Source organism: Perca fluviatilis, chromosome 9 (assembly GCF_010015445.1).
Source record: "Perca fluviatilis chromosome 9, GENO_Pfluv_1.0, whole genome shotgun sequence".
NCBI lineage: Eukaryota > Metazoa > Chordata > Actinopteri > Perciformes > Percidae > Perca > Perca fluviatilis.
In genome coordinates, this window is record NC_053120.1 from 1,909,000 (window position 1) to 1,919,277 (window position 10,278).

At 39.4% G+C, this 10,278-nt stretch overlaps 1 protein-coding gene across 2 annotated transcripts in view; it reads right to left on the minus strand.

The window, feature by feature from the left end:
* Positions 1-7,283: 7,283 nt before the first annotated feature.
* The window catches only part of zbtb37 (zinc finger and BTB domain containing 37), a 103,672-nt gene continuing 100,677 nt past the window's right edge, over positions 7,284-10,278 (minus strand). The window contains exons 6-7 of one of the 2 annotated variants that reach the window (XM_039811231.1): positions 9,896-10,078; positions 7,284-9,847 (exon numbers count right to left, since the gene is read on the minus strand). In XM_039811231.1, the coding sequence (XP_039667165.1) occupies positions 9,818-9,847; positions 9,896-10,078 (213 nt within the window). In that variant the 3' untranslated portion in view covers positions 7,284-9,817. Of the gene's footprint in view, positions 10,079-10,278 lie in introns of both variants that reach the window. The other variant, XM_039811229.1, reaches the window with a different exon arrangement.

Sequence of the window (10,278 nt, forward strand, 5' to 3'; positions counted from 1 at the left end):
CCTACAGAGATAGACCTTTTAGTTAAAGAGTAAGATCCTTTTAGTTTAACATGAAACAGCCCCGAAATCACCATCACCAAACTACACCAGACTCCATGTAAATAATCAGGACTTTTAAGTGTGTCAGCATATCTCCACCAGACTCCATGTAAATAATCAGGCTTTTAGCGTTATAGAGCCAGCATATTCCACCAGACTCCATGTAAATAATCGGGACTTTTAGCGTAGAGCCGCATATCTCCAGACCCCATGTAAATAATCAGGACTTTTATCATGGTAAAACACACTTCATTCAAAGTGGACAGAAACTAAATAAAACTACCAAAAGCCGTCTTGGTTCATCTTTCAACAATCATCACTCTGGTTTGGTTGAAATAAACCCTTAATTCACCCATTTACATGTGGAGATATGCTAACTCTATACCGCGCTAAAATTCTGATTATTTACATGGAGTCTGGTGGAGATATGCTAACTCTATACACGCTAAAAAGTCCTGATTATTTACATGGAGTCTGGTGGAGATATGCTGGCTCTATACACGCTTAAAAGTCCTGATTATTTACATGGAGTCTGGTGGAGATATGCTGGCTCTATACACGCTAAAAGTCCTGATTATTTACATGGAGTCTGGTGGAGATATGCTGGCTCTATACACACTAAAAGTCCTGATTATTTACATGGAGTCTGGTGGAGATATGCTGGCTCTATACACGCTAAAAGTCCTGATTATTTACATGGAGTCTGGTGGAGTTTGGTGATGGTGATTTCGGGGCTGTTTCATGTTAAACTAAAAGGATCTTACTCTTTAACAGAACGCTCTAGACATTACCAGGTTGTAAAAACTGACCCTTTAATGAGTGTACATACATACATACATGTAATGTGTATACCATGAAATATATACATGTCTCCGCCCCCTGCCCAGGGAATTGTGGGTAAATAAAAGAGGCGAGTCAGTGGCGGTCGACACTTTAAAGTGCTTTATTTCCTCAGGAGGAGACCTGTGAGTGATCTAGTGGTCATGGTGAAAGAAGCTTCTTCACATTTTTCTAAACTAATGTTCAACCTCCACCCCCCCCCCACACCTCCCCTTCCCCGAAATCCCTCCACCAACAGAGACATGCAACATAAAGGTCTTCACATAAACCCTTTCAGGTTCCTCGTTAACGTACCTCCTCTTCAAAATAAAATGTACAGTATTAAAAAGTTAATTTACTAAAACCCTTTTTTTTTTTTTTCTTTGACTCACTTTCTTGCGTCCATATATTAGGATATACTTTGAGGAATCAAATCTCATTAAGGTGATTATAAGCTAAATGATTTGTAATCAGGCATGTTGTGGTCAACGTTACTGGATATTCATACGACAGAACATCTGATTCACACACAAAGTAAAAAAACAAAGTAAAAAAAGCCAGAAGCTGAAGAAACGTTGAGCGACATTTTGGCGAAGTCGTGGAGCCTCGAGCGACTCCCAGACACCATGAGGATGATGAAGATGATGAGGATGATGAGGTTGAGCTGTTTTCACAGTTTGACTGAAGATGAAATAAACTGAAGGACCACAGGAAGACGGAGAAGTCGGATTCGGAGCAGCGAGTTGCTTTAAAACTCTTTTGGTCAAACAATTATTCTGAAGTCATAACCTTTTTGATTCATATTTAAACCTACAATTTAAAGGGTAACTTTGGTATTTTTTACCCAGGGACTCTTATGTCTCCATGTCTGTGTGTCTGAGTGTCTGATGGAACAACAATCTCTGAAACTGGTCCAGTATTAAACCAGAACCGAGCTGTAATGTAACCCTACAGGACTAATGTTCAGCAGCAGTTAGAGTCCACTAAAACCCACCAGACTCCATGTAAATAATCAGGACTTTTATCATCGTAAAAGACACTTCATTCAAAGTGGACAGAAACTAAATAAAACTATCAAAAGACGTCTTGGTTCATCTTTCCACTGTTCCAACAATCACCACTCTGGTTTGGTTGAAATAAACCCTTAATTCACCCATTTACATGTGGAGATATGCTGGCTCTATACACGCTAAAAGTCCTGATTATTTACATGGAGTCTGGTGGAGATATGCTGGCTCTATACACGCTAAAAGTCCTGATTATTTACATGGAGTCTGGTGGAGTTTGGTGATGGTGATTTTGGGGCTGTTTCATGTTAAACTAAAAGGATCTTACTCTTTAACTAAAAGGTCTATATCTGTAGGGATCCATCCCATAATGTTGTCAGACACGTAGAATAACATTTGTATGTTGAAAGGTTATAAAATAATACCAAAGTTCCCCTTTAAAGAGACATCGTAGGTCAGACTGTAAATATGAAGTGTTGAACATTCTTTGGTTCACGCTAACTTCAGTTTAAAACCAGATCTTGGGAAGCAACTCTGATCCGACTTTTCCTTCTTTGTAGATTCCTCCAGCCGGACCGGACTGGGCTGAACCGGACCGGCTGTGTTTGGAAGCAGCGTTTTCTGGACTTAAACTGGCTGGAAATGATGTGCTGAAAATAAAAAAGTCGCTACAGTCACTTCAGACCGGTTTAGGAAGTTGTAGTTGTGTCACATGACAAACTGCGTTCAGATATCACGGCTGAGCAAAGTTACAATTTCTTGCTTAAAGGGTAACCGGCGTATTTTCCAACCTGGACCCTGTTTAACTGTTTTTGTGTCTGACTGATGGGAACAGCCCAGTAACGGCAGACACAGACCGGGCTGCAACGTAACCCTGCAGGACAAATGCTCATGTGTGAGTGTCTGACAACATTATGGAAAGGATCCCTACAGAGATAGACCTTTAAAACATCTTTGAGACCTTTCTGTTTAACCACAAACGGCTCTGAAGTCGCTAACACCAAACCCACCAGACTCCATGTAAATAATCAGGACTTTTAGTGTGTATAGAGCCAGCATATCTCCACATGTAAATGGGTGAATTAAGGGTTTATTTCAACCAAACCAGAGTGGTGATTGTTGGAACAGTGGAAAGATTAACCAAGACGGCTTTTGGTAGTTTTATTTAGTTTCTGTCCACTTTGAATGAAGTGTGTTTTACGATGATAAAAGTCCTGATTATTTACATGGAGTCTGGTGGAGATATGCTGGCTCTATACACGCTAAAAGTCCTGATTATTTACATGGAGTCTGGTGGAGATATGCTGGCTCTATAAACGCTAAAAGTCCTGATTATTTACATGGAGTCTGGTGGAGAAATGCTGGCTCTATACACACTAAAAGTCCTGATTATTTACATGGAGTCTGGTGGAGATATGCTGGCTCTATACACGCTAAAAGTCCTGATTATTTACATGGAGTCTGGTGGGTTTGGTGATGGTGATTTCGGGGCTGTTTCATGTTAAACTAAAAGGATCTTACTCATTAACTAAAAGGTCTATCTCTGCAGGGATCCATCCCATAATGTTGTCAGACACTTAGAATAATAATGTGAGTCTGTCAGCAGCAACAACAGAACTTTTAGTGACTCTAACTGCTGCTGAACATTAGTCCTGTAGGGTTACAGTACAGCTCGGTTCTGGTTTAATACTGGACCAGTTTCAGACACAGAGACATGGAGACCAGAGTCCAGGGTGATGAAACCAGAAGTTACCCTTTAACATGTATGAATGTTTGTGTGTCTTGTGTGTGTTTCTTGGTGCAGGATGTGCTGATGTGTTTCTGTCAGAGCTGGGCAACATGTTTATTAAAATGCTTCTTTATGTCTGAGTTGATCCTGATGGACAGTTTGTCCGTTACGGTACGACACCACTTCTCTCCAAGGATTTATTTTAGAAAAATGTTTCAAAAATGTTTGTTTCCTAGTAAAGTGTCCGACGGCTGAACGGTTTACACATTCATCCAGAAAATACTCTGGATCTGTAGATATATATATATTAAATATCACCGTGTGCAAACTAGCAGCAACACACGCAGTTATCGTTAACATATTTCACGTCTTATCAAGTTTTAAAAACAGGTTTCTGAAGAGAAGAACATTTGTAGATTTCTGTTAATAAATATTTTCTGTAAATAATATTTTATTTATATATATATATACTTATATTATTTATGTTGATATTTCTTGGAGAATATTGTAAGCAGTAATGAACAATATGTTTGATTTATGAATCAACTATCTGCCAGCCAATCAGAAAGCAGTATGTTCTGTGTCCTGGGTTTGTATTCCACGTTGCCCTGTGTGTGTGTGTGTGTGTGTATGTGTCTCTGTGTGCATGTTTGTGTGTGTATGTGTGTGTCTCTGTGTGTGTGTGTTTGTGTATGTGTGTGTCTCTGTGTGTGTGTGTCTCTGTGTGTGTGTGTGTGTGTATTTGTTTGTGTGTGTGTGTTATGTGTTCTGTGTGTGTGTGTGTGTGTGTGTATGTGTCTCTGTGTGCATGTTTGTGTGTGTATGTGTGTGTCTCTGTGTGTGTGTGTGTCTGTGTAGTTGAGATTTGTTTGGGCGGCACATAGCTCGCTCTGAGGTTTAGCCGTTAGCGTTGATGCTACGTAGAGGAAGGTAAACGTCCGGTACGTGATAGGAGAGAGTCTGTGTATACCTGATAGTTCCTGGTTGAGCCTGAAGAGCGCGGCGCCGGCGGGAACATGGAGTCCACCCGAGCCGCTGGCTTCACTTGCATAAAAAAAACGTAGCGTCCACTGAGAATGTGATTCACAGCTCGGTAGAAACAGTAGCTCCGTGTGCTACCTGCCTGCCAGACGACTGAATCCACTCCTAGCTTACCGACTTACATACCAACGTCATTCAGAAGCAAAACAAACAGCTTAGTAGTTTAAATATGTCTGATAATATGTGGTTTCTTTATATCGTCTGTAGAAAAAGTTCTGCTTTTGATCCAGAGACTCTCTCTGAGAAGTGCTCGAGTTGTTTGGCCAACGCCGTCTATCCTTTGGTTGCCAGGCGATGCGATGCGTCCTGCGGGACAGTCCGGGCAGACTGAAGTCTTATATTCCAGCCCGGTGGCTAACGGTTCATCTCTGATCGGCTCCTCGAACACCAAGCTTTCGGTCGTCCTTCTCACACATTGTCAGAGCAAAAAAAGTGTCCCAGAAAAACTAAAACTAACAATAAAACATGTTCTGGTCTATAAAAATATCTGAGAGAGTAGCGGGGTGCAGTGTGTCAGAGCGCCCCCTGGGGGGGGCAGTGTGTCAGAGCGCCCCCTGGGGTGCGTTGCTGTATTGCGTAGTGATGAGAGGTAACTGAGCGGTGTAGCTTATCTGAGGCTTTCCTGCTGAGAGTCTGTTCTAACGGGCTCGTAATAACGCATTATGTAATAACGCATTATGTAATAACACATTATGTAATAACACATTATGTAATAACGCATTATTTAATAACGCATTATTTAATAACGCATTATGTAATAACTCATTATGTAATAACTCATTATGTAATAACTCATTATGTAATAACGATATTTTAATAACTCATTATGTAATAACTCATTATGTAATAACACATTATGTAATAACGCATTATGTAATAACGCATTATTTAATAACGCATTATTTAATAACGCATTATGTAATAACTCATTATGTAATAACTCATTATGTAATAACTCATTATGTAATAACGCATTATGTAATAACGCATTATTTAATAACGCATTATTTAATAACTCATTATGTAATAACGCATTATGTAATAACTCATTATGTAATAACTCATTATGTAATAACGCATTATGTAATAACTCATTATGTAATAACTCATTATTTAATAACGCATTATGTAATAACTCATTATGTAATAACTCATTATTTAATAACGCATTATGTAATAACTCATTATTTAATAACGCATTATGTAATAACTCATTATGTAATAACTCATTATGCATCCTAATCAAACCTTAAAATATATAAATGTTTACGTCATTATGTAATAACGCATTATGTAATAACGCATTATGTAATAACTCATTATGTAATAACTCATTATGTAATAACTCATTATGTAATAACTCATTATGTAATAACTCATTATTTAATAACACATTATGTAATAACGCATTATGTAATAACTCATTATGTAATAACTCATTATGTAATAACTCATTATTTAATAACGCATTATGTAATAACTCATTATGTAATAACTCATTATTTAATAACACATTATGTAATAACTCATTATGTAATAATGCATTATGCATCCTAATCAAACCTTAAAATATATAAATGTTTACGTCATTATGTAATAAAACACTGAACGCAGTATGTAATACAACGACAGTTCTTACATTATGCTGGGGTTGAACTTTTTGTTTTTTACGAAAATGTAATAATGTGGAGAATTATGTATTATAATAACCAACCAACATGGAAAATGTAGTTTTCTCTACTGGCTCTGAAAGGCATTTAAAGAATAAATGCATAAATGTAATGAATGTATTTAAAAAAAAAGAGCAAAAACATCCAAAAAAGGGAAAGAAATGTCGGAAAAAGCGCCAAAAAACCTTGAAAAACGCAACATTAACTTAAAAAAGCGTCAAAAACATTGGAAAGGAAATGACGCCTATGGGATGTTTTATAACATTTTTGTAAAGCAAAAAGTGCAGGGCCGGGGCATTGTGTAAGAGCCGCCGCGTAATGTTATAAATGATTACGTGTTGCGTTCAGGGCTTTAGTTATAAAACACAGCCGACTTTTACACAATAAAGTGAAAATGTTTTCCATTTTAAAGTTGTTACATAATGAGTTGTTGTCCTTTCTCACAGATCCTTAAAAACTGATTTGTGTTTCATTATTATTGTCAAACGTTAATCTGAAGAATTTATCTCAACGCCTAACTCATCCAGCGCGGTGTGATCAGAGTTCTTCACCTTTCAGAAGCATCATAACAAACATTTATACTACAGCTGCTTTTAAAAGGCTGGCTGGCTCGCCAAAAATCACCACATTCTTCTTTCTTGTTTCCAGGTAAACTTGTGTGATGTCAGCTTGTTAAATGTGAATATTTTCTAGTTTCTTCTCTCCTCTGGGACAGGAAACTGAATATCTTTGAGTTGTGGACAAGGGGTAAGCCCTACGTTCCCACATTTCTAAGATTTTTCTTAAAATTAGGCCCTATGTTCTCACATTTCTAGGACATTTTCAAAATTAAGTGTTGTGTTCCTACAATCCTTCAATTTAAGCCCTATCATCCCACAACATTTTTTAGGGTTAGGGTTAGGGGGATAAAATCTGATACAAATTTATGAAAAAGGAAATGTGGGAACACAGGCACGCTCCCATGGACAAAACAAGACATTTGAGGACGTCATCATGAGGGCTTTTTGGGAAACACTGATCCACATTTTAGAGACCAAACATATACAGTACATATTGCCATCTTTAAGATGAGTCTTATTTTTGAAATTCCATCTTTATATTTATTCTTTTTATTAAAAAAAGAATACTGTGTTTTCAGTTAAATGTCTGGAAGATAAATCATATTTTAGTATGTTTTTTCTGTGATTTAAATGGAACTGATTGAGTTAAAGGAGCGTTAACGATATAGTCTTGTATTGTGTCACACTTTATATTGTATCATAATGAAAACACCCCTAAATGAAACTAAACGTTAGTTGCAGACAGGGTCAGACATTAACATGTTGACTCACCGGCAGAGTTGGTTAAAATTCGCCGGCCAAACAGATTTTTTTACCGGCCAAAATTTGGTTTGTTTTTTGTTGTTTTCTACCAAACATCGGGGATGCAAGTCCTGCTGGTTTATCCTCCGTTTTCATCCTGCTTTTTTTCTTTTAAAAGGCTGGCTGGCTCGCCAAAAATCACCACATTCTTCCCTAATTTATTAGCCCGAGCTAAACGCCAGCTAACAGGAAACAGAAGTGACACAGGGGCTGGCGTTCAGTGTTTGTCTGTCTGTCTGTCTGTCTGTCTGTCTGTCTGTCTGTCTGTCTGTCTGCCTGCCTGCCTGCCTGTCTGTCTGTCTGTCTGTCTGCCTGGCTGTCGCTCTGATAGCAGAGAAACAGAAGAAACTATCTGCAGCTTCCCCAAAATACAGACTGAAAAACAACTATTTTGGCAAAAACATTTACCCACCATGTGGCCAATAACCCTCAAACGGGAGATTTGGCGCCTGGCGAGAGTTAATTTCGGACCCTGGTTGCAGACATAAAGACGCTCTCTGCAATCAGGACTACGATATTTAAAAAGGAAAGAAATTAGTTTTAACGTCACAAAAGATGAGAAACTCTGATCACACCAGAACTGAACTTTAACAGCCGTAAAGCCGTTTTCTTCTCTCTGACGTTTTTGTGCAACCAAATGTTTTTAAAGCCCACGTGGCGTTTAAAGAGCGCGCAGGATTATTATTATAATTATTATTATTATTAGAAACCGAGCCGCTCCGGATTGTCTCGAGGCAAATATGAATCATTAAAACTGTTGAAATGTTGAAACTGGCACTGAGGAGTTTGGCAAACTGTTGATTGCTGCACGTGAACCTAAAACCTGTTCAGGGCTGGGTATCCATTCTTTCAGATTCATAACAGCACGACTCTGTTTCAGATCCACTGGATCAGGGATGTATTTGAGTTACTATACCAGCTGTAGAACTTATGGAATATGGAAGAGATTCTCCAACAAGAAAAGCAACAAAAACGTCCAACAGTCGCAAAAGATAAAAAAATTACAAACCGTAAAAAAGTCTGCTGAGGTGCATGAGGTTGTTGGAGTGACCAAACATATACAGTACATATTGCCATCTTTAAGATGAGTCTTATTTTTTTAAATTCTGTCTTTATATTTCTTCTTTTTACTAAAAAAAGAATACTGTGTTTTCAGTTAAATGTCTGGAAGATAAATCATATTTTAGTATCTTTTCTTCTGTGATTTAAATGGAACTGATTGTGTTAAATGAGCGTTAACACCCCTAAATGAAACTAAACGTTAGTTGCAGACAGGGTCTGACATTAACCTGTTGACTCACCGGCCAAGTTGGTTAAAATTTGCCGACCAAACAGATTTCTTTACCGGCCAAAATATTAACTTGCATTGTTTGTTTGTTTTCTGTTGTTTTCTACCAAACATCGGGGTTGCACGTCCTGCTGGTTTCTCCTCCGTTTTCATCTTGCTTTTTTTCTTTAAAAGGCTGGCTCGCCAAAAATCACCACATTATCTCCTAATTTGCGTGAGGTTGTTGGAGTGTGAATCTGATCCGTTTGATTAGTTAAGGTTTAAAGCCGACAAACGTCTCAGTTCAGACGCCGAGGCCAACGTCTGTTGGACACAAACACGTCAAAAAAACACAAAGAGACCGAGTGCTTCTGTATTCTCCCTCTTCAACATGTCTCCTAACTTTGGAGCGTTGTTCATCCTGACGTGGATCCTTAGATCGTCTAGTTTCAGATATACCAACATCTAGATTAAAAGATCCAACTCAGGGCTTAAAACATGGAAAAAGGAAAATAAAAAGTTGGAAAAAAAGGACAAAAACTTTAAAGAAAACTGCCAGCTTCAAATGGTACAAGAGCTTCTGTTTTAGTCCCTCTCTCTCTATCGGATCATTCAAACGGAGACCGATGGGAATCAGAGAATGGATTTTCTTAGACCCAGCCCTGTCTGTAACATCTGTAAAACCTGTAACATCTGTAAAACCTGGAATATAAAAGTAGAAATCTGTAACATAAAGTGGCCGGAGGTGCGTGAGGTTGTTGGAGTGTGTGGCGTTTCTTCATTTTAGCTTAATCTGTCCGTTTGGTTAGTGAAGGTAGATGTGGTTTAAAGCCCAGAAACGTCTCAGTTCAGACCCCGAGGCGTCTGGGGGGGCCCCTCGGGGGTCAGTCGGGCCCTGTGGTGGAGACGGACGCCTGGGGGCCCCTCAGGGGTCAGTCAGGCCCTGTGGTGGAGACGGACGCCTGGGGCCCCTCGCCGTACGGGCCCCCCCCGCTGCCTTCGGGCTCGTCCTGGCTGGGCGAGGCGTCGTCGCTGGGGCCGCCCCGGGACGTGACGGAGGCGGTGGTGGTCTCGGGGGACGCGCTGTGGGCCTCCTGGGGGGCGCAGCCTGGGTGGTTCTTACGGAAGTGCTGGTTCAGGATGGCCTGGGGGAGGACAGAGATGGGAACAGCGTCAGAACGTTGGGGAAAAAACAAAAGTCCAAGCGACAAAAAATTTCGATATTTATGCAAATGAATGAACTTGGCTTTCAGTCTGGCTTTATATTCGGGCTTATTCCACCAACTCTGCTCCGGTCACTTCTACAACATGTCTGCTTCCTCTTTCTCTCTCTCTCTTCTGCACA